We start from the raw sequence: 25,892 nt of genomic DNA, 5'->3' as shown, positions 1-25,892 counted from the left end.
TATTTTAATATTACTGTACCATATTCCAATGTTTATACAATTATGGGAAATTCAGCGCCTATTTCTTTAATAATATAACAATCTAAACTTGTACGGGCATCCGCAGTCTAATTATTATTATAGGTACTCAAAGTCGAAACTGATTTCGTTGCAAACCAAAACGAGAGTTCGCTTCACCCTCTCTACAAAACCAAAAAAGATACGAGGGGATCACGGTACACTGATTTTCGGGTTGGTTTCACCGTGAAGCTGGTCACAAATATGCTCGGAGCGTTGGAAGCGGCGCGCGACGTCGCGTCATTCATCAAAGTGGAAGAGCGGCTCGGTGAATAAATACGTCGCCTGGACGTATTAAGCGTACCTGTGGATATGTCGAGATAACGACGGGTCGATTCGTTCAGCGGTCGAATCTGCCATGGGGCGCGCAGAGAACGTGCGTCAACCAGCGAACAGAGCGAAGGGGTGGGACGCAGGGTGAACAGAGGAGGTAAGAGAGAAAGCTCGTCGCCGCGAGCCATGCGATGCCGGCTGCGAAACAAATGGAACGATCGCGACGGGGGTGGAAATAAAGCGTTCCCGTGGTCGTACGGTTCTGTGGTCCTCTGGAACGAGGATCGACCAAGGGATGGGAAGGGGACAGGGAATAAAAAAAAAGTCAACGCCGGTCTCTGAATCGAAGAGCGCCCGACTAGTAAAAACGACATCGTACTTCATCCAGGTTCGAAAGCATTGAATGACCGTTTCTATCTGGATACTCTTTTATCATTTCGATAACGCTATGAATAATTTGGCTACAATAGTGAATTTAAGAGAGAAGGCTTCTATTTAAATTAGGAATTTTTACATATTATAAGTCAAGTATGAAAACTTGACCGAATGTCAGACAAAGAAGAAGAAGAGGAAAAAATATTTGCTAGCCACGTGATGCAATCTGATGTTATTTACGCATGTGAGGTTTCGGCCAATACGTACGCCTATTTTTATAATTGTATCAATGATTGATTTGAGTGATTTCCTCTAAGCCACGTACTCACTGTATATGTGATTAGAAGTGAATATAAGGAACTAAGAATAAATCAAGAAATACCATAAATACAAAGATTGTGAAGAGCTTTAGGTAATTAATTCGGATCTGTAAAACTAAAATATTGCTCGACATAATTTCCCATTACAACTCATTTTATACAACGAAAACTTTTAAGCTCATCAAGAATACTCTTAACCCCAATACTCATTGATCACTAGATGAAAACTGATCTAATTTCCTCATTATCGAGTTCACGAGAGTCAAAGCTTCTCCACCCTCCAATGTCGACAAAACCGAACATCCACTTCAATCACCCTCTTCATCATACAGTTAACCAGGAGATTCCGTTAATCGGCCAGACAGTTATCATAGGTGGTGTTGGCAGTAGTCGCAGGCGGTTACACCGTCCTCGTTTCTCTTTCCACGCAGCTTCACGCATCGTGGACACACAACGCGCGCGGGCACTCGTTATTCCGGGCCGTTTCTTCGGTCATCACGGATGGAAATATCATCCACGCTCACAGGTCTGCGAAGGGAGCGTGTGGGATGAGCCGTGTGTGCGTAGACAGGTGCGTACAGGACCCTCAACAGGTGGTCACTCGTAACCATGAGGGTTGCGGCACCGCTGGTGGCTACCCATCCGTCAAGAGCTTTGTGTGCCCTCGTGAACGCCACTGTCGATGGTCGGTGTGGCCGGTGTGCCCGTCGTCCTTGAAAAAAATCGGCCCTTTTTTCCTTTTCACCCTAGCCACCGTTGGAACGATCCCCATCCACCACGGTAAGCCACGCTCGATCCTCGTGGCTGTCGTCTCTCATCGAGTTTCCACGGCTGAAACAATGGCTTCGTTAATTAAGATTTCTTTCTGCAAATGAGAGCGCTTCCTGTCCCTCTCCTCGTCCCGACCCTTTTCTATTTGTCTCGTCTACAGCTTCCAAAGAAGCGTAAGTTTTAAGAGAAACAATATGATTTTGCGTGACTCGGTTAACAACGCGTGTGTGCCATCAACTTGTGAGAAATAATCGAAACGATAAACGAGCAATTTGATTAGGAAAAGTTTGGAATTATCATTCCTACATTAAAAAGATTTTGAACGAGATTAAAGCTAGACGACAAATCTATTATACCCATAGTGATGTATATTAATATATAAGTCTACTATACTAGCAACTACTATATCCGCTCCATTATACTTGCTATACTATACAAGTCTACTATAAACCTATGTACGTCTCTCAGACTTTATTCTTTAAAATAATTAATATGGAAGAAAGTAAGAAAGAAGCTTTAATTTCTTAACTTATTTACTTTTCCAAATGTTAAATTTCCCTGTTTTCAAGTTTGCATGACCCCACTTAGGAATTAGACTAACTAACGTGTGAAGGGGCGATCGAACTTATAGACTCCCAATTGCGATCACAAACGGTTGGCACCCACAGAATATCGTGGCCACCCCGTGGATCGTGTCTCACCACAGAGGTTGTACATTTTGGGAGCCGCTTCCTGGGCGTTTCAGCGAAGAAAATCGCGACAGCAATGCTGTCGGATTCGGAGGTGGCTAGGAAGATGGTTGAATAAGAAGCAGGGTGAGTGGGAGTGAGGGCAGAGATCCGGATTTAAGGCGTCGTCCGTGAAAGCCCTCTGGAGGCAGTGTAGACTTGGTCGGGGGTAGTTTAAGAGAAAGAAAATGGCTGGGGATGGAAAAGCAGGCAGGCGAACGACGACGAGGACGAGGAGTAGCGAACGTGTTGGAGTGTAAGTGCTAAGATCTCGGAGTGCATTAACATGCCCCAAAGGCAAGCTGAGTACAACCCTTCTTACATCCAGATCTTGAACCAAGACCACAGTGGTTCAGGGTGACGTTAGGGTGTAGATACCTTGGAGAAGAAAGAAGAACGGATACCGTGGAGATTCGCGTTTAATTGTATTAAAAATGCTTTATCTCTGGTGGAAGAGACGTCTCTGTGGGATTCGAGATTTTTCTCGTTGACGAGGGCTGAGTTAATGCGACCAGACTTCGCGACGATCCTTCAAGCTTCGTTTTTATTGTTGTAATCAAGATGAGGAAACTCAGTGATGAGTTTATAGAAATGCAATTTTTCGTTAATGTTATGTCGTTAGACTATGGTTGACACAGTGGATGACTATCCTTTGAAGCATTCAGAACACGCATCCATTATAACTATAACCTTATAGTCGTGTTTTTTTTATTATTATGACAGATTAATGATGGAAGTAGTCTTAAAACCATCGAACTTTTTTACAGTGATATTAACTGAATGATTATATAATACCAGCTTGCTGATCAATTCTTCTTTCGCGTAGTTTTAAATTATCAGTTTAATCAACGCGTCTGATCGTGGAAATGTTCTATTATAGTATTATATCCAGTGCAAGTGCGTTGCGCATAATTATTTAAATGCGAATTTGAGGCTGTGCAAAATTATAGGAAGGGAGACGAAGATCCTTCGACGACAACGTGCCTGTACCAGCACGTTCTTACGATGGTATACGTCTTACATTATTTAGAAGGAACCGAGGACGAAGATGCCGGGTACTGGCGCATGCTAATCACTCGACCCAGATTGAATAATGAATTAGTATTCTTTTCCTTATTCGTTGCTTCTTCGTTGCCACCCTCCGGATTCAGTGGTCTGTCTTGAACGAAGCCACCGCTACGTGACAGGTTTTTTATTATCTGCTGAAAAGAATCTTATCTTGTTCGTTCGTTGAAATTGCTAAAGCTCGTTAGTCGTATATGTCTTTTATTAGCATCAAACGGAAAATATTTTTTTGAACCAAAAACATTATTTCAAATTAGAGGTCGTTTCAATTCCTTTCAAGTTGTCTAAATCTTACTATAAATATCAAAATTCTACTAAATATTTTTAAATTTCTTATTAAAACCTGTATAGATGTAGAAAATTCTGACTAGTATCAGCAGGTTTCCACGAAAATATAATATCTTTCGTGGACACGCGATAACTATTAAAACGAACGTATTAGGTAGAAGAGAGGAACATTAGCATAATGCTTCTGAGTCTATACCATACGCAAAGGTTGTGCACGTGTCTCCGCGTACACAAACGTGCACACCGTGGTAGCCCACACGGTACATCTCCTCGGTACTTTGTGTGCAAATTACGCCCAGGACGAGGACGAAGAAGAGAGTCTGGCTTGAAGGATGAAACAGGTCCCCGACGTAACCTCCTTGTACGAGAGTCGAATGAAAATTTAAAGCGAAAGAGTTCTCGTCGCAACTGCGGTTTCCTACCAACCGAGGACCTGATTAAGTCCTTTTTCGATGTTAATATTGATAAGAAGTTGGCAAAAGCTAGCGAAAACTCTTAAGGATACTCAGAACAAGGAATTTCAAATGAATTGTCTTTGAAATTAATATAGCGAATAATATAAGAAGTAAAGATCAAAGAGATACTCTGGATTACTTATTTCGATATTCAATAGAATATTTCAATAGTTACACGTTTACAGAAATAATGCTTTATTCAATATTATAGAATAAACTTCAACTTTTCATGAGCAAAAATTTGATTTCCAAAATTTAGATTTCTAGAAATTTGAGCCAAAACATCTTTGTTATCCTCTCTTAGGAATAGAAACAATTTTCATTTGAAAATCATCACATAAGTGAAATGTCCAGTATACATGTAACAAAGAATATTAGAATTGCAAGTTTCTCTTTGTACCATGAAAAAGACTTTGTTGCATCCGAGTTCGAAGCAGCCAAAGTTTTCAAAACCCCTCGAAGAATTACAAGTCCTTTTTCATTAATAGACACATATTATGCTTCCTTTCTCGCAAGGCTCGTCGAAAGTCAGCTTTATCTCGAAGTTACCATTTGTTTCTTATTCAACTCAGCGATCGTTCGGCGTTAGTTAATCCCTGGCGGCGTTTAAAATATGAAAGGCGTTGTAAGGTGTGTAAGAAGGGTTGAAAGAAAGTGTAAACGAAGGTTTAGCGAGTGGTCTAGAAGGATTTCAAGGGAAGTCGAATAGGAGATTACTGCGCAACCTTCTGCGAGACCTTGAATTAGGTTGGAACTGTTTCGTTCTACTTGTCCTTGTCTTCCAGTTAACATTCATTCCGGGAGTAACAGAGAAAGGATTGTTATTATTGTTCTTAAGGGATTAGGATCTCTAGTTTTGGGACAAGCTGTAGTCTCCATCTTATTATAACAGAGACTTATTCTCGCCAGGATGCCGCACTTGTATTTATCGTTTCTTGTCGTTGCGTTTATCTATATTCTCACGTGTATGCGATTTTTGCTATTTCAGGATGTTTATGACCTGAGTTTAGCCGAATTCCTGGATTGATTACTAATCAGAGGTCGAATAAAGTCATGGATATAGTGGTGCATTATAAAGATATTCTGGTAGATTATAAATAAAGGCAGCTTGATTCTTTGAGATGATTCTGTTTGAATTATTGTTAGAAAAAGCAATACAAGAATCGAAGAAAGTGTAAATTTTATATTACTATTCTATTTTATATTTGCCTATATTCTAAAGTTTACAATTTAATGTTAGAGTAATGAGACCACTAGTTCCTAAAATTTTTCATCTTTATAATACAGAAAGAATGATAAAAATTTTATTCATGTGTTTGAAATATCTTAAAATTCTAATTTGCCACGTAATTCAATAATTACTATCATTAACATTTAAATACTCGCGTGTATCAAAAATATAAGAATGAAAAATTTGAAATGTTCACTAATATGTTTTTACACTACACTAATACATTTTTGAAAAATCTTATCAAAGTAGAACTTTCTTCATTGCCCTCAAGGAGCGTAATATACACGGGAGTACTATGTGCTTCGTTTCTCACCACCCACTTACGTTAATGAGGGATCTGAGCCGAAATGCGGTTAGAAACGCTCTGTCCCTTTCAGCCTCAACCCGCGGTGCCGTTTCGCTGGAAAACAAGACATTTATAAACACCCACCGCGAGATTAGATTTGTTAAGATAATGGGCTGCTCGGTTTAGCGGGGTTCTTCCACTGCGCTCGCAACTATCGTCCTGAAGAGGCTGCAACCGCCGTCTCCTTAATCCTAAATATGACCTCGGTAGGCAGTTAGGTTGCTGGTGTCGTGATCCTTCTTTATGAATTCGTCGGGGTAAGACGCGGGGTAAGATTTGTAAATCTTCGTTTTGGCTGTACCACGTGTTCTGGTTTGTGAAATGTTCATGAAAACACCGAGCTTATATATATCGTCGAAGTTTAAAAAATTGGGCATTCATGTTGTGTATTAGAAAATATAGAAAGCTCAAAGTTCATATTTTAAATACGGTTGTCAGCGATAGACAATGAAACGAAATTTTCGTGAAACACTGAACGATAATAAGATTTTAATAGTGTTACATTTTGTTATATATTAGTTATATATGTATGCCAAATGATGATCGAGTTTCCTGAAACAACAATTTTATATTTCTAAACCTTCATTAAACTTCAAGTTTACGTACAATTTGAGTACCAGTTCGCTTGAAACACAATTAGCGCGTGCTGTAAAGGATAGAGGCTGAAAGATGTTGAAGTAAATAGCGATATTACGAGGCCCCTTCTTCACAGCGGAAACGACGATCCACGGACGATCAGGATTTATCTTTACGACGACGTTGCCAGCCATATTCAGTGACGCGTTATTTCGGCATCGGTGAAAAAAACATAATAAAATTTAACGGTCCGTCAGGCCGTGGCATCTACGGTCCCTAGAAGGCCAATAAATATCGGGAACAGAGCGGCTACAAATCTCAAGATAAACACGAGCTCGTATTTTTCTACCCCCCTTCTCGATTTTCTCGTTCTCGCTCTTCTTTGCCGCGTGGTTGGAGGCGAGAAGGACGACAAGGGCTCGCCTTTTTTACATTCCTCTTATGAATTATTAGGTGGCCGGACCTAAGGGGTGGACACCGCGGTATTTAATTTTCGCTCCCCATTAAAACAGCACGAATTTTTCCCTAATCGTATCCCTGACGATGAAAGTGCGGTTTGCAATTTGTCACTGACCCTTTGGTTTGTTATCAATATATTATTGCTTGCTTAGCTTGATTCGAACTCATTGCCACTAAGGTAATTACGATATAGGATATTATTATAAATAAATGAAAATTAATTTAGAAATTCTATATCGTAAAATCATTCAATAATAATTAATTGTTGAGAAGAAACACCAGTAGGAGAAAATGTATAATATTATATGAAGATACATATGTAGAGATATAAAAAGTATTATGTAAGACTTCCAGTCGATCATTTACCACCGATATGCCTCCAAATATAATCTGTCGTAACTAACTATGGTCGGGAATTTTCTGAACGACGGCACAGGTAGATTGGTGTAGGTGATGCCAATTAAAGGAGACGGCGGCGGTGAGCATTGAACTAGAACTAGGGGCTGGCGGATACCGATGATATATGTGGTGGAAAATACTGGAGGCAATCTGTCACGCCATCGACATCTCGTAGGCGCCATCTCCTCCGTTTTCCTTCGCCTCCTTTTCTCTCATACTTTCTCATACTAACGAGTACATCGTACAGAAATCTAAAATCTTAAAAAGACATTGTACATCAGAAGATGGAAGATGATTTTCAGAAAGAAGAAGAACACTACTTCAAGTAAAATTTCCACTCCCACACACACTTTTCATTCAAGGAAGGAAATCGAAATAAAATACAGAGCATAACGAAACGGAAGAATACAATGATCCACGTCGAAATCGGTAGACGACGATGGAGCAGAGTCCAGTAGTAAACAAAATCCAGTCTCTTTGGCCGCACAAAAGGTACGAGGCTGTTTAAGCCCCGTCGTTCTTTGGTATCCGGAAGTCAAGCCGGTTCCTCTTTTCCTTCTTCCCTCTGTCACACGCGCCCTTTCCGGCTATACGGCTGATTAAACGCACAACTACGTAACGTAACGCAAATATACCGGCTTGCCAGGCCACCTCCGCCCACCCATCCTACCATCGTTTCTCCTCTCGTCGACCGTCCCTTGAACCGGCTGCTGAAGAGAGGATGGACTCGTTTCGCTCTCGATTCCACCTTTCGGCTCTCTTTGAATTCCAACCCCGGTCACTTGACGGAAATATTTATCGAGGGTCTTTGCCGAGGCCCCTCGTTGCCCTACTCCTTCTGGCTAGACAGCACGACGACAGGGAGAAGCAGCCTGCTCGTAGCTCGTCCTACTACCTTTCAGTACGACGCGCCTCTATCGGTACATGTCCTTCCTTTTTCTCCCTTTCCCTATCCCGTTGCATCATCTCACTCCCACTTTCCAGTTCTTTGATCCATTTCATGGAGTTTGTTCGGCTCGGATTATTTGCTCTCTTAATTACATTTCGATCCTATCTGTCTCCCTTTTTCTCTCTACCTCCGTGTTTGACTCCTCGTTCAATAAGGAATTTCACCAACCGAATGGATGATCGACAGTTTCGAACGTCGTTATGTAGATTCCACAGTAACGCAATTGCTCGCGGTGGAATATGTCAAATGGAGTTCAAAATTCTCAGAATGGAACTTGCTATATGGAAGTGGTGAAGCTATTCTTTCTAATTGAGCGTATAATGGGTTAAAAATATAAAGCGCGGAAGGAGAGAAAGAATTTCTCTTAATCATTATTTTTAATCTAATTAAACTTTAGACAATTGAACATGAAAAGAAAGTAGAAATTCTCTTGTATTCCATTATTCTTGGTATAATTAAACTTAACGCGATTGAGTATTTTAATATATTGAATCGCGCAAAGTAACGAACAGTTTTTTAACAAGACCGGAGTTCTCAGCGCCTTTAATTAAGGGGAAAAAAATGTAATGTTCTAACGAAAACTAGTCGGTGTTATAGGGACCCCCCGTGGCTTTCCAGCCGCAGGGGTTGCTCATCCCAGCCTCGACCATAGAGGGTGGAACAAAGGAAGTTATCGTCGCGGAATTTTTATAGCAAGGAGAGAAAGAAATGTAAATCAGGTTTTGGTTCGTCTTTGCGTTAAGATGAAGAGAACGTGAGGGAAGCTCTGGAGAGACTGTCGCCGGCTTACCGTGGATCGGAAGTGTTGTCGTATAAAACTGAATTAACCGTGCTCCCTCTTTTTCTTCTGCGTATGTACTCCTCTCTTATTTATTATAAATATAACCTTGTCGTTTCCATTCTCCCAATCCTACCTACGCATCGCTTTCCATTTACTACATTCGCTACGTTTTAAAATTGAAATACGTGGCATCGTATGGTTCAGACATATCCTCAGAATGCCAAGTAATTTGTGGCATAATAAAAACCAAGATTATTCTTTGCAAATATGAAACGATGTTTTAACACGTAGCTTCTTTCTTGATGAAATGAATTTTTAAGATTCAGATAAGTTTGTTCAATCTTTCCTTGTCTGACTATATACTTACTTATTTTCCTTACGTTCTTATTAAATTTCCACGTTCTTCGATTTATTCTACTTCAATTTTCCATTATATTAAAAAAATAATCAAACTCAACTTCTTTCTATAAATTTTACATAAAAACACTGTCAATATCATCGGACTACAATAATCAAATCCTGATGAATAAGCCTTGCATTATTGTCTATTATGAGAATATTCGATAAGTTTTATATATTTTCTAATTCAAAACGGAAATTTCCAAACTAATACGATATATTTTTGATAAGGAATAATGAAAAATCCGTTTTCTCTATATCACAAGGATAATCTTCGATCAACATTAAACGTTGAACGTATTATTCGAACATTTTAACGTGAGTTTTCACAGGAAGCGTCGCGAAAGACAGTAACCGCGCGACGATCCGCAACTTTATACGTTCCTGATAATCTCGCAGACAGCACCGGGACGGTTACTCACGGTGTTTGCCGGGATTTATGAAATGGCAATAAAATTTATATGACTCGGTGGCTCGTTAGGGGCGCGGCTCGCTCGTTCAGATTGATGTCGGCGCGAGCCTGGTCCACTTGCCCGGGGCTGCGTTTGTTTCTCTCTACGATTGTCGTAGAACGGTCTACTGCCATTATTAATCCCTTGGAAATCGCGGGAGAGCTTCAGTCATCGTTCACCGGAGAAAAATATGGCCGTAATATTTCTTTGGAAAGCGTGGGGTTGGGTCGGAAGTTGCTCAATTTCGACTGAATTTGTCAGCTCGCGCCAATCGCGATTATGCCTCGCTTCTGACCGCTCGATTAAAAGGATCACTGGAATTCATAGGGAGGATGAAAAATCAGATTGCTCTCTCTGAGGAATACACTTAGATTTATCAAACCCTTTATTGGCTTGATGACTCTGCACAATGATTGTTTTCATACTAAGTAATGTTTGTAAAGAGTCGAATATTGGAAAGTAGGAAATAAAAATTGGGAATATATATTTTTAAACTACGTATGTAAAATATATTTGAAATAATTATGTGATAATGTTTTAGTCAAAAGAATAAATGTTTCAAATTGATATAAATTTGATAACAACATACAAAGTGCACATAACTCATGTACAATTATATAATGATGAAATAAAGTTCTTAGGGAATTGATAATTTATCAGAATATATATCGAGCTCTACCCTCGAATATAAATTCTCGGTTTCCGCTTTCCTGGTTGAGAATCTAAGTAAAAGAATTATTTCCTTCGCGTTTCGTTTCGAGTAGCAAATCCAAGATAAGAGAGAGAGAAAAAAGGGTGCCTTCGATGAGTTACTTATACAGTAAATCACGCGTATGCTCTGTCGAGCATGATACCTCGAGGACATATCTGATCTACCTGTTGCTCAATTCCCCATCGACGACAGCAAGGATCGTGCAAAGAATTCGGTAGGTGCACGGAGAAGTATTTCTTCCGTATTCTTGAATTCCATCGTGTACATAATTCCTTGTTATGGATCCGTTTCAAAGTCAACAATCGCGTGGAGCAGATACTATGTGTCGCTATCCAAACTCATGTTTTGTATCAATAGTGTAATATCGGAGAATTAGGATATAAATTTTTTCCCGATTACTTACAATTTATTAATATTGAATTGAATATACAGGTGTTAATTGGACAGAAAACGATGTTTGTTTAACTGAAACTAAATGCGATACTCGTATCTATCCCAAATAACTTTGCAGTTATTTGACAACTCTCGTCACAACGAACCTATCACGCTCTCTCTCTCTCTCTCTCTCTCTCTCTCTCTCTCTCTCTCACTAGCAACTCTAACAACTCTACAACTCGATCAATTCTCTCAACTCTACTCTCCGATGTCTCGATCAACTCTTTCAACTCTACTTTTCGATGTCTCGATCAACTCTGACTCTCGCAACACACATACTTTTCGACTCGCATACTCTGACCTCTCGGTCCCCCGCCCCCCCCTTTGAAACACGAAACCGATCTTCTGCTCTAACGTTGTCTATTGTTTTTCTCACATCACTGTAAGAACTAGGTGACTTTAGTCACATAGGCGCTCTTAAATGTAAACGAACCACAGAAAGACGACGTACACAGTTTTTCTAATTTCAACCAACTTCTATTTAAGTATGTGACGAGATTTTAAGTTACTATCGTTTGTTTATAAGTTGGTTTTTAACTTATCATTCATATTCTGGTTTCAGGTGGATGATCGAGTCAGATCGCCAGGTACATCACGATGTTTAACTACCACTATGTCGCTCTCAATTTCACCCTCGAGCCCTGAAGAACCTGTCACGCTGTAAGTATGATTTTATTTCAAACTTATTTGAGTATAGATAAGGAGTACGCGACACTTTATGCCCCAAAGGGCATATAATTCATCTGGAGAATTATTCCTGACTCAAGAGAACTTAGAACTTTAATCCTGCACATAATTTGTTCCCAAACTTTCATGATAATTGATATAATAATTTCTATGATTATTTAAAGATATCTTTAGAATCAAATATATTTTATACCAACCTTTAAAGGTCGTCGAATAAATCATAGCTTACAAAATTAAAAAATATTAGTGAAATAATATTTTCAGTATTTAAATTTTGAAGTAATGTATTCTAATTGTAACTGTCGTACACGCACCACAAGAATCAATCTTTTATATACAAAAAAAGCTATTTAAAACTCTTCAGGAACATACATATTTTTATATGTTTGCAAATATATTTTTGAAACCTTTATGTATGTAATACAGAAAATTGTTCACAAATCACCCCTTAATTAAATGTCCGATGTATCTTGCCACCGTTTCTCCACACGAACATTCAAACGCACAATAATGCCATAGAACATTACAAATTCACAAGAGATGGAAAGATCGTTGGTCGCAATCCGCGGCGCCCTTTAACCGTCGAAAAAGCCACTCAGACAAATTAGTCCCCGGTCGTTTCTCTCTCCCACGAAAGAACGTTTCCACGTAATTGTAGACCACCGGTATTCGGGGCCTGTTCGTTCTTACACGGACCACAGCTCAGCTCGGTCTGGTATCGGTGCCGCGGCACGCCGAGGGCGGCGATATTTATGCTGGTTTTTTATTGCGCTTTAGCCCGAGAGCAGAATGGAAACAATATGTCACCGGTGGTAAGGGGGTGAAACCGGTGTACGAAGTTCTTGTAGGTGGCCCTGGTCTGCCGGCACCTAACGTTAATACTAACGCCTCCGCCGTGCTGTGACTGCGCCCCACGCTCGATGTTCGCTCATGATTTTAAATGAACAACCCCCGTTTCACCCTGTCGCGTGTCACTGCCGGGGAAAAGGGCAGATCGAGCATGCCGCGAGAGAGCAACTCGCTTCTAAATCGATTTTGATACGTTTTCCTATGGACCATAGCAGATTGTCGAATTCAAGCGTGTAAAATATTACAGCGTGGAGATATTTTTGCATCGTTAAGAGACAAGTAATTATTTTATTAAATTGAAATTATTCACTATATAGAGTGGCTCAAAATTGAGATTTCAAATAATTTTAATGAATAAAAAAATTTTTGATCTATTTTGGAGCGAGATTTGAGATTGGGTTAGTTTCGAGTGGCTCTGAAGGGATGTTAACGACATCGTTGTTCCATGGAAATTTAAATCTCCACGATTTCTGGCCGTTATGGCTGCAGAGGTACGATTGAGAAGGAAAAAAGGAAAGAAACGAAAAAGGCCTCGGGTCTCGAGAGTCATCGGATAAGTGCATATCGATTTCTGCCGATTGGCGAGGGTTGGACGGTGGTAAGATCGAGGCGAACGGGAAAAAAAGAAGGCGGTAAAAAGGGCAAAGGCCATAAGTAACGGACCGTCTGGTGGAAAGCGCTCGAGGGCGAACAGTGATTTAGAGAAATTAAAACTTTAATTCATGTTCGAGTTCGCGGGGGGTGTATCCTCCCTTTAGCTCCCTTTTCACCTTCCGCCGTTTCAGTCTGTGACGTTCCAAAATCCCTCTGTTGATCGGTAAGAATTTGCTCCACGCGTAAATTGACATACATCGCGACAACATTATCGTTCATTTTAATATTTGTTATTTCTTTCCTTGCAATTGGCCATGATTAAATAACATTTAGTTGGTCCCACAATTGGTCGAATCATCATTGATCGATTGATCGTTATCATAGATAATCTACAATTTGGATTAAGTTAATCAATTTTAGGCTAGTTCATTTAAATGTATATTGTGTATTTCATGTAGAAAAAATAACTAAAGTAACTAAAAGTAAAATATTATTTATCAAATAACATATAGAAGATGAATTAAAACGAAGCAATTGAAACTAAATTGTTGTCAACTACGTGTAACTCAAACTTAAGTATAATACATATAAGTATACAGGGTGGTTGGTAACTGGTGGTACAAACGGAAAGGGGGTGATTCTACGCGAAAAAAGAAGTCGAAAATATAGAATAAAAATTTTTCGCTTGAGGCTTTGTTTTCGGGAAAATCGACTTTGAATTTTCGCTCGGTACGCGTGCGGTACGTTATAACGGATCTCACTGTAGATTGTTGTCTCGATGGAAAAATTTAAAAAAATAAAAAAATAAAAAAAAATTTTATTCTATATTTTCGACTTCTTTTTTCGCGTAGAATCACCCCCTTTCCGCTTGTACCACCAGTTACCAACCACCTTGTATATATCAGTTACGGGATAGGAGGCATCAAAAGAATGTTAAGGACTAAAGAAAACTTTTTCACTGTACAAATTTTAGTATGTTGAAATAATCCATTACATTATTTAAATATATCTTTTGCTCGCAACCCAAGAGTTAGATTTGACAAATACGAATGGGAATAAAAGCAGAGGGTAAGGAAACAACAAATATTCCACATTCAATCGGGCATGTCCGGATAGTGGACACAATTATTGTTGTCCTGATTTAAGGGCGGCATGCATTTTAAAGAACGACCATGCCGGATGGCTTTACATGACCTCTATTTGCACAGGGGATGGATAAAAATTCAGCATCCTCCAATAAAATAGCGTACAATACGTTCAAGGCACAAACACGCATCTAGATACACATCTATTCTCACAAAGACCCCTCGAAAGGTTTGAATTTTTCTTTTTTTAATATCAGATTCGAACAAATGACTTATAGATTCTGTTCACCGAAAACATACCTTACGAGAACATTGACGATATCTATTTCTTTGAACACTAACTTCTAAAAATAGAAATAGTATATGAAAGTTGATATAAAAATTTGCTTTATAAAAAACCGGAAGTACTGTTTAACTGTTATATTTACTGTATAATACTTCTAATATTCTTATTCTTTAATAGAAGGAAATCGAATAGATTTGTTTCGAAATCGATTACATTTCATAAAAAAGTGAATTAGCATCAGGGTCCATCGTTGAACAGCATTAAAAAAGCTTGCAGAAGTCATAAAAAGAAGTACATAACCGCAAAACCTGTCTGCTTAATAATAGAAATAATGAAAATAGCATCAAGAAGGAAGAAACAAATAGTAGACATCGTTGTAAATCTGAATTTCGAAAAGATGTTCTTGCAACTTTCACGAGCTACCGTATGGGATACGGAATATGAGAAAAGGACGCGCCCTTTATTTTTCTCTCCCTTCGACGCTCGTTGTCCCTTTCGTTGAGCTCTCTTCTCTCATATCTTCTCTCACTCTCCAACGCTGTCTACGTTTTCCTTGCCCGTATTCAGGACGACCTTCGTCTCCAATAAATTCCCATCACCATCCTCAGGTACGCCTTCGAAGAGTAAATCATACCATAAGTGAATCGGAATTGAATTCAATGAGTAAATATGGCGATTGAATAATGAACAGCAACCAAGGGATCCTAGTGCTGCCATGCGAAAGAGAGATTTCATAGGATACTAAATTATTTCAACCGGAGTTTGTGTAATTATCCGAAAATCCTGATAACAATTAACGCGATATTTTGTGACGGAGTTCGATTAAATTACTGCGGCAACGTAGAACGCTCGCACACCGTAATTGTTTGCAGCGTGGCTAACGCCGCGATTAATTATAAAGCTATATCCGTGGACACACTACGCGCGATTTAATTTTCCTGATGTGAATATAATTCCTCACATAGTTTCCAAGAATCGAACTGAGTTTAATAAACTTCTTTGTGGTACGCGCGTTTAATCAATGCAACTGTACTAGCTACAATTTGAATACGGTGATGTGTCGAACAATCTTTTAACGCAGTTCACTGGTTCGTATAATATATGATAATTACAATGTTTGATAATACTAATGCCGCTGGTGTTTATTTATTTTCAAAAGTATGAAAATGTACAGAATGTACATAATTGTTCCTTCTCATGCTTGTTAATGACTCTTAATCATCTCTGTCCAAGTTTTCTTTCATATTTTGAAACAAGTAAAAACATCTTTTGATAACTTTTTTCTCCTAATTGGTAAGAAAATACAAAGTGCCATCCAAATATCTTTCCAGACAATACAGCATATCAATTAAAATGTATTAAAACAGACATCATGGAACCTCTTCGTTTTTCCATTAGAAACCAAAGAAAGAAAAAACATTTCCATGACAAAATGTATGGTATCGAGATTCCCGAAAGTTCGTATCGCTAATTTAAAAGCAATTCAGCGTCTTGTGTGCTTTGGTCCGCTCTTGCCCCTCGCTTGGCCATCTTTCACGGTACATCATCGAGGAGCAATACATGTAAATCGTCTGGCGCACAATGGCGCTGGTCCACGAACGTACGTGTATATGCGTGGAGTCTAGTCAAGAAGCGGCGACTGGCTGGAAATGCATAAATACATGAACCACGGCGAAACTACGAGCGAAAGAGGGACGGGGACAAGCTTGGCCCGCATATGCCTCGGGCGGGTGGTACCTCCTACAGGCGTAATAATGCATGGATGGCAACTTCCTTCTCGTGAAAACGCGACCTTTCGGAATGTCATCGCTTTTTTCCCCTTTTGAAAAAAATTCTGCGATTTGGAGAACACCGGAGATAGCGTAAGGATGAGAAATGATAGATTTTATTTCTTTTAAATTCTCCTTTGTATTTTTAGACTTTTTTTTTAGAGAGGATGAAAAAAGAATACGGTAGTGCAACGTTGTAATAATTTGGGTTAATACCGAATTTATTTTTTGGATTTAATTTGGAACATGTGTGTAATAGTGCACGAATTCTAGGTATGTATAAAGAATTAAAAATAGCTGGAAATTTTCTCGTTATTACAGGGTGAAGGAAAAGTACGTTTTCCCCCATTCTGCGCTGTTACGCGCGAGAATTTTTGGTCAGAAAAATTCTATTCGGATGCGGTAATACGCGAATTTTTAGAGAGGAAAAAGTGACCATTAGTTTTGCTACACGAGAAGTTAGCTTCGTTTTAAATACATTTACGTGGAAATTCATGTAGGTTAAATGCTCGTTATTATAAATTTATTATCCTTTTTCAAAGTTTTAAATATTGCGTGAAGTGGAACATCAACAAGACAGACGAGAAACTAAGTAGAGAAATTAAATTGCATGTACAGCATTGAAGAAATAGCGAGAACAAATTTTTAAATAAAGTGTAATAAAAAAGGATATTTCGGCCTAGTTACAGACGACACTCCAGCCGCAATAATTTTCACCGCGATACTTCACCCTGGAAGTATGTGAAACATCTCAAGAAACATACTCGTTGTCCACATTAATCTTGCCGATCCGTTCAGGCATACTTTAACCAGCGTAGAAATCTCATAACACGATATATAATACAATATCCCAACTAGAATCTTTCATGGTTAAAAAATTTATTAGATGTTCATTTCAATTAAGCAAACAAAAATTAAGAATATCTATATTAATCGAACTTCCAAGAAAAGATTACAACTCCGTAGCTAGTAACTTTATAATCATCAACTCTAACGATACTAATCACAAGAAAAGAAAACCTGCAATATTTTCTATAAAACAATCATCTGGTGATCGATTAGAGAATGAAACGGAAGAATGATTTAGAATCAAACAATTCGAGCATTAACTATACAACATAATGAGTCTGCAAGCATTAAAGAGATGACATTCGCATTCCTGCGTTACTGTCATGCGAGTAATTACACAATGGCGAACGGAAAGGAACGCGGCGAACGAGCAACAGTCATGCGGAGAGGAGGAAAATAGACGAGAAGGAGACTGGCTGGAAGGGTTGCTGGTGTGTTGCTGTTGCCTCGCGCCGGCGTTGCTTGGCTGAACGTCTCCGAGTCGGCGTTGCGCGATTTGCAGCCAACAGGAGAAACCAGAGCTAATAAAAGCCCACAATTACCTCTGGTTCGAGCCATTTGTCTTGACGGGCGTCTCATGCCCGATATAATTCACCCTGGTAACAACACATTGTTGCCTAATGAGGTATAAAACATTCTGGGATATCTGGCTGTCTCACAGCGGGGCGGTCCCTGTTTTCGCCACGCTGATCCGTGCTACCGATGAGTCTTCCTCTATCCATAATATCCTTATATTAACCGGTCAGTATTTATCCTTTGGACTGATGGGACTTCTTCAGTAAGGTTTTCTATCATTTAGTTGGCCCTAACATAAATTATTTTGTGTTGATTAGAAGGGAACAGATGTTTCGTTCGATGGTTCTCTTGGACCAATGATTTGTATAATTGAATTGGATTATCGGATATAGGGATATCTGGAATACGAAGATTAATTTAGCGCTAAATTTTCTATCTTGAATTGTGATGTCATGATCATTGGTAGTAAAGTATAAGGAATATTGGGTCTTTTTTTGGATATAAGATAGGGAAAATATAATCAGATGTGACTGACAGCAATCTTAGAAGTCCGAAGTATCAATTGTGGATAATCTGTCTTAAGACAAGGAATATAACAGTCTGTATTTAGTTAACTTTTTCTTCTCATTCTCTTAAGCGCAAATATGACCTGAACGAATCATATTATGTCATAAATATCCCGGACTAATATTGACGTACTAATTACACGAACAATTAATACTACTTTTGCAAAATACATAATCTGAAAGAAACCTTGAATTGAACAATTCTCACATTTTAAATGCAAAGCTTTATCTATATCTCATGAATTCCCTTTGTAGAGACTTCTTCATGTGAGTCCCACGAATTTCCCTCGATACAATCTTCTAAGAACAAGCTCGTGTCTTCAACATTGTGTTACAGAGCATGAGCGCAGCTATACATATCAGAACAGAACGTGTTTCGTCGATTTGATTTAGCAGAGGGATGTGCTACGTGGCCTCTTCACTCAGTCCAGCACCCATTCTCTCCTTTTCGTCTTTATTTCTTCTGGACCGGCAGTGATTTGTTGCGATAAAGTCGCATCGGCAGGCGACGCACGTGTATCGCGTGTCGAACGACATGTTCCCGTTCACAGGGTCCTATCGAGGATGTTGCCGAGGAAAAGGGCCAAGGTTATGATATATTTGTAATCATGTTACTCGATACGTGCCCTTCCGTTACAACTGCTCTCGGTAACAAACTGCCTGCCGACCTTTTTTTCACTTTATGGCCGTGTGCACGCACGTATAACACTTCGCGGTGCACGAAATGAGAGAGTTGCCGAACTCTCCGCGTCCTGTGTATTTATGGCTGGAAAAAGCGACGTCGTAAACGGGATTTGTACGCGACTCGCCAGTCAGAAAAATCCCAAGGACCGTCTATATTGTTTTATCGACAACGATCGTGGATCAATCGTTTTGTTTCTTCTCTTGATGCTTATTGGGGCGTATAGAAAAAGGAGAGCGATTGAAATATTAAACAATTTCACTCGTTAACTGGAATTGACGCGTTCATCGTGTAAATATGATCCGGATCTATGTTGTCACACAATTGTACGATAATGATATTTCTCTGAAAGCGAATAGAAATCATGAAATTTCATGAAAATCAACAATTCGTGAGTAAAGAAAATGGTAAAATTTTTATAAGGTTAAGTTTTCTACAACAACTATCTTTTAATAGTAGTGAAGTAAAAGTAGAATGACAGCGTACTCGAAATGGTAAGTAAAATAAAGTAAAGGAAATTCGTAGCGACATATGAAAACAGGCTTCATTTGAAACTATGAAAAATACTTAAATTATTTTCTTGTTAAAATCAACATACAATTATGGAACTATGTAACCTGTCCACAACAAGGGAATAGAATGACAATTTTGTCAAGTTATACTTAACTTCATTAAACCATCGGTTCGTTGATTCACAAACGTTATGGAAAATTTCTGGTCAACGTGATAACGGAAACAATCTGAAGATCATCGAATTCATCGACACACGCATCTACACGTAATTCCGGGTGAGAAAGCGTAGCAGAAGGGGCTGTCGAGTTTTAAGGGCCGTCATCAGTGCAATCCCATGAGTCTGGAGAAATTGCATCGTAATCCAAGAACACCGCGAGGCGGACTGGTTTTCGGTGAGGCAATTCCAACAACCCGTAACAATCTAGTGGCGACGTCGACGAAGGCATATTATTATAGCCGTAGCATGGACAGTTTATTCGGGGTTCGTTTCAGGATTTACTGCGCTCCGCGTTCTCTCCGGTAAGAACTCACCCCAGACTGACGTTAGTTTTCACCGTATTTCCCCTGCAGATGCTGCTCCGTCTTATCTCAATTGACATAATGAAATTGTCAATCAGAAGTTATTAGTTGACCGTGGGAATAACGCGTCGGCCGGCTTGCTGTTTCAAAAACTAATTTGCCTTCTATCGTGACAAGGTCGTTAAGGGTTCTTGTCTTGCGTCGTTCTAATAGTATCTTAGGCTATAGCAGCGATATTATGGAGGTTAAGAGGTGAATGTGAGAAAAATCGAATGCTAACAGTTGTTCAGTTACATTAGTTCACGCGTGGTAAGCATGTTTCTACTTCATTTTGATTACTCAAGAAAATAAGAAGAGTAGTTGAACTCAAAAAATTTAATTCCTGTCTTGTGCAAGATTAATTTGGAAAATATAAGATAAATGAAGATTTTTAGTTAATTTGAATAAAGGTCTGAGTATAATTGTATTTGATTCTAAGCGAGAGAGGGTTCACATTAATTTTACAAACTATACTTTTCCAATGAAAGTATCAGAAGTGAGAATTTTCGTCGAAAATAAAATTCTGTAGTGCTTCACTTGAGATTCGAATATATAGAATATTACTATAACCATAAGAAGGATACACGTGCTGCTACTTGTCACTATGACATTATCGATCCAATGGCTCGGTTCGTCGTCGGCTGGTCCGAGCACGGTCCCTTCTTACTATCCCCTCCTCTCTTCGTCCCTCTTTGTACATACCCGACTTTGCAACCCCCTCTGTGCAACCCTTTAGGGTCGCGTTCCTCACAGATATCAGTGTGAAACTTTCAGGAACGTCCTTTCCGATTTCCGTTCTTTGCAACCCTAGAAGTATTGAGATACATACAAAGCGTACACTTGTAATATAAAATCACATTCGATATTTTCCCGATATAAATAAATTTTTGTTTTTATACACTTCTCAGTATTTTAACCTATTATTCTATGCAGACATTGCAAATCTGGGACATTGACCTAAAACCTAACTCTTCCCTTATTCTGTATTTCATCCAACATTATTTTAGTATTATTTTATTTAAATTATTTTAATTTAAATAGAATTAATATATCAACGAACGATCTTAGTATTGCTGGCAATGTTTGTTGCTGTGTTTGAGTAATATTGCTAGGAGAATTAATATGTTGTTTCTGCGTATTTTCTACTCGTTATTTTTATAAATATTTTTAAAAAGTAGTGTCACTCGCAAATAAAACCAAATTTCCATCTCAACGGTACAAAATTACAAAATCACAAATTACGGTTCAGTCACAAAATTATACTTCACAACTGGTAAACTCTTATTATTTAACGACACGAATCGTACACCACTTCAATCATCATATCTACGAACACGAAACCACTTATCATCGTCACACACTCGAGAAAAAGAAAAGAAATATAAGTAATATAAATCGACGGAAGGAGGGAACACGACTGGTCCGAGTTCCTGAGAACAGCGTCGACGCCGGTACCGACGCCGACGTAACTGCGAAAATTTGCGCCCGCTTACCCCAGCTTCACTATAAATCAGTTGAAATTTGTTATGCGCGGCACGCAGATGGTTTTGTTATATGAAAATATGTGCCGCGTAGGGATGGTATAAGTATCCCTCGGTAAAACACATCCCTTATACCCCATACCCTCGGGTTGGCTCGTCTCGCCCCGCTCCTTACCCCAGACAGGCCCGAGGCGTCATGCTGTTCTGCGCTCTCTTTAATTACTCCCCGAAACCGGGACGCGTGACGTATTGCCGTGTGCTGAAAAGGACAAAAAAAGCGACCTCCACCTTGGACCTGACGCGTTGATCCATAGCCGGCCCGTTAATCGAACCAGAAATCTCAGGACCACCTTGTTACACTAGAAAACAATATCTCGAACGTTTGTGTTTGGACCATTTTCGAATTTTAAGGATTGATAACATTACTGAATAAGATCTTAATTGGAGTTATTGAAAACATGTCATAATTTGTTAGAATTAATGTATCAAATATATAAAACTGAACACTGATTGTGTCTTATTCTATTTAAAGAATTCGCAAGTCAGTGGAGAACTATAGATCTAACTTTCCCTAAACCTGAGATTAAATATTGAAAATAGTATCTAAGATTGATATATCTGTATTGATTAAGAGAATTCTTTTATCAATTTTCAAGTTGTAACGATATAGTATAACGTGTTCTACTATTATATTTGGAAATATGCACATTGTTCTATTATAATTTGCACTATTTTATTCATAGTTTTCTCAATTTAACGATTTTGTTGCTTGTATTATTTTTCTTTTGAAAGCTTCAAGTAGTCCTCTACGACGATATTTGATTAACTTTTCTGTTACTGTGATTAATAACTAAACATTTTTCAGTTTCATCAAACGTAGCGTATAGCGACTTATAGCCAATTGCAAACTCACAGGCAACGTCTCGACTCCTTATTCTAAATTACAATACTACTCCAGAATCAAACAGCAAGACAATAAATATATCAATTTTATGAGCGACAAGTTTATGAGCGATATTATCACTTTACCTTCGTCGATGCATTTAAAATTTGAAAAATATGTAGGGTATTTTTCTTGCTCAAGTCCAGGCACACTTAAAGCTGCTTGTCAGAAAATTCGATGAAACGGGACAACGATGTAAGACGCTTCTTATACGGCAAAACAGGGTCCAGCGATAGAGGAGGAGCCACTTAAAACGTTAGCCCCGGCAGCGTTAAATATTTGATCAGAATTCGATTGCTTTAAGACGTCAGTCTGCAAGCTGGGGGCGCGGCTGGCGAGGACACGAGAAGAAAAGAAACAGAATGAGAGCGAAGTGGTTGACGTAAGAGCGGATAGTTAGTAAAGGGACGAGAGCTATTCCCTGGAGCTGGATGGATGTCCGAATCGGGCAGCTGTCCTAGTCACAGCGTTCTTTCCCCGCTTGCACTGATGCCACGACATGAGCCCCGCTTTAAAATCCTTTTCCCTTGTCCTTCGATGTGAAAGCAGCTCGACAGAGAATAGCATCGCTGGATCCCCTTTGGAAATAAAGCCAATTCGTTAGGTTTCTCGGGCTCAAATCGTGTTCAGTAGAATGCCACCGTCGATGGCCAGACAATACACGCCACTAGTCCCGCTCGATTAAATAAGAGTTCTCGACATTCTCGTCGGCTCTGCGAATTTTTTAATATATCTAATACTTCGAAATATTCAAATATTTACTATTGTTCCATATCAACGAATATCGAAGAATTAATAGCGTTAAATTGTAGCAGCCAATATTTCGGAGCAATGCTACTAATAATAATTTTTAAGCAAAATGTAGTAATTTTTTCGATAGAGAATAAGATTATTGTGGAAAAATGGAGTTTTATGGATATGAATCACATGGAATCTGTCGTTGTTATTCCACAGTCATGCTGTGCCTTCATTCAGCGTTTAAGAAGGCGATGGGAGCGGGAAGAGTCTGAGTCGCAAAACTCACGCGAATCCACGTGGTGCCAAGTGGGGTGCATTAGCCAAGTTCCCCATTATCCACGCGTGAGAGACCCCTAAATTATCCGGCATTCGCCTAGCACCGACCCCCCACCCTTGAATGTCGGCGAGAAAAAGATGTACGAGTTCCTCTCGCGAGAACACCCTCCGTGGATGCTTAGATGGAGTAGGTACAACGAAAATCATTCTTATTCCTTAGTATAAAACGAACAAGTGGAAAGAAGTATTTTGTACATTGTATTTTCAAATGGTCCTTTAATAATCTCGAATAAAAATTTGGAGCGCGATGGTCTTTAGAATGCGAAATATGAATATTACTCTATATTAGATTCACCGTTTACGGAAGAAACCATCAAATAAAGATTTGAGACGAATAGAAAGTTGAAAGAAAATTAATTTATACTGCGAAAAATCTAAACCATGAAGATATTGATGCACAATATCCTATTACCATCGCAACTGAAGAATATATATTCAGCTTTTCTTAATGAAGTGATCAAGACAAGTAACTCTTAATGTCGACATTTTACAATTGTTTTGACATAAATCTAGAAACAGACTTAACCTCGAATACTGTTAAGAGTACCGTGATCCTGGCGTGGTTTATCTAATTGGAATTGTCGAGGACTTGAAGAAGGACGCCAGACCCAGCAAGAAGCAACGACGAAAGATGAGGAGTGAGTGAGCGAGACTGAGGAAGTGAGCACGAGTAGGGAAAGTGTATAAGAGAAAGAGAGAGGGGGCGAGTACTTGAAGAACCATCGGTAAGACGAAGGGGGTGTGTAAGTTTGGGCTATCTCTGAGAGCACAGTTCCAAGGAGGCTCCTTTAGACTCTAGTGACGTGACGTCGCCTAATACTCTAATCCCTTCAGTAGAGGCACCATCGTCCGCTTCTGCAGCCTCGTGTTCCTGGGTAACCATCTCCTCCGCTAGGAACGGCACTTGCTAATTAATTGACGAGTACGGATTTTGAGGTGTCGAGAATCTTCATGTCTGTCAAGAGGGAGGACTGTTATCAGTCAACGCAGGCTGAACAGCGAACGTATAACACTTATACCGAGTACATTCGATTTATATTGATTTCGTACGACTTTTTGGAATATTATGTTTAACATAAGAATTACATTTTTTTCATTGAGGTAAGAATCACTTGTGCAGTCACTCATATTGAAAATCGCAAATTATCTGACTCACCTATTTAACAAAAAATGGTGACATTGTTAAGGAGAAGTTTATAATCTGCAACTTATAACTTTTTAATTCACTAATATTACTAGTCGGTAAATTATTATACAAAAAGAATATTAGGAGAATAATTCTTGATATGGAAATGAGTCCTAAATTCTGTATTGCACATCTTTTTACATTAACCAAATAATGCACTCAGATTCTTTGTAAACTCGAGTATTACAATTAAATCAAACATCGCTCACAGTAAAGGGGGACTAAACAGCTGCCATCGTCGATTCGCGAGAAAAGCAGAGACTTTAACAGCGGACGTGACATTTCCTTGGACGCAAAAACGAAACCAATCTTTACGCGATACCACGTTGGCGGACGTAGGTACTCGGTCCAGGAAAAGGGCTGCTTTCTAATTATTCCCCACAGGCCATAAGGGATGACACGTAATTGGAGGGTGGACGAGGAAGCATTGATCCCTAACTGGAAGGGATTCAAGCTCTTCCTTGCTCTGCTTCAGCCACCTAACTCTCTCTTTCTTTCACTCGCCTTCTCTCTTTCTCTTGTCTTATCTTTCACTCGCTCGCGTAGCTCTCGAACTCTCGAACACCGAATGCTGGACCAATGAGCATTGGCCGGCAAAGAAAAGTGATAATGTCTTAAGCCGTCGGTGCGATTTAACTTTCGATTTTAGTCAGAGAGAGCACATTCTCTTCCTGCGGTCCTTTCTAGGAGTTCGTTGCTCTAAACTCTTCGAGCTTCCCGTGGTCTGAGGAGGGTTTAGGGTTTAAGGAAAGCCCTCTCACTCCAGAGATCCTTTCGAAGCTCCCGCTAAGCGCTCACGCTGATCCTGCTCTTCTTCTTCTTCCTGTACCGTCTCTCGGAACCTCTCGGGTTTATCTAATTCGAGTTGTAGCTTCCTGCTATCGCTCTAAACCGTACGAGCTAGCCGATAGGGGTGGCCCCATCGATTGAAAATATACGTAGTCCCGTGCGATCATTCGCGATCGGGAAACGGGCCGAGGTAACCGTGCCTGTCCAGATGAATTCGGCTCAGTAATGTGCACGCTAGCTTTTGTTACATAACGGATCGATAAATGTCGTCCAAATATAGCTACATCCTAATACCTTACTACAGGAAAATTCGACTTAAGAGTAAGGCTTACTCTAGGAAATATCTTATCATAACGGTAACTTTCGTTTAGAATTGAGAAACTTGAGAAACTGG

The 25,892-nt window shown here is 39.4% G+C and overlaps 1 protein-coding gene and 1 long non-coding RNA gene across 9 annotated transcripts in view; one reads left to right on the top strand and one right to left on the bottom strand.

Moving 5' to 3' along the window:
* Window positions 1-25,892, top strand: part of LOC117215041 (mucin-5AC-like) — a 303,613-nt gene that overhangs the window by 245,680 nt on the left and 32,041 nt on the right. For all 8 annotated transcript variants that reach the window (XM_033461432.1, XM_033461434.1, XM_033461436.1 and 5 more), the window contains one exon: window positions 11,634-11,731. In XM_033461432.1, coding sequence (XP_033317323.1) covers window positions 11,634-11,731 — 98 coding nt within the window. The remainder of the gene's footprint in view (window positions 1-11,633; window positions 11,732-25,892) is intronic.
* On the bottom strand, window positions 19,622-22,066 carry LOC117215046. The gene is made up of 3 exons (XR_004489012.1): window positions 21,682-22,066; window positions 20,610-20,832; window positions 19,622-20,150 (listed from the first exon to the last, which is right to left on the bottom strand). It is a non-coding gene; the product is annotated as an uncharacterized LOC117215046 (long non-coding RNA).

The sequence above is a fragment of the Bombus bifarius genome, unplaced genomic scaffold, assembly GCF_011952205.1.
Source record: "Bombus bifarius isolate JDL3187 unplaced genomic scaffold, Bbif_JDL3187 scf7180000009343, whole genome shotgun sequence".
Classification (NCBI taxonomy): domain Eukaryota; kingdom Metazoa; phylum Arthropoda; class Insecta; order Hymenoptera; family Apidae; genus Bombus; species Bombus bifarius.
This window is presented reverse-complemented; position numbering and strand designations above follow the sequence as displayed.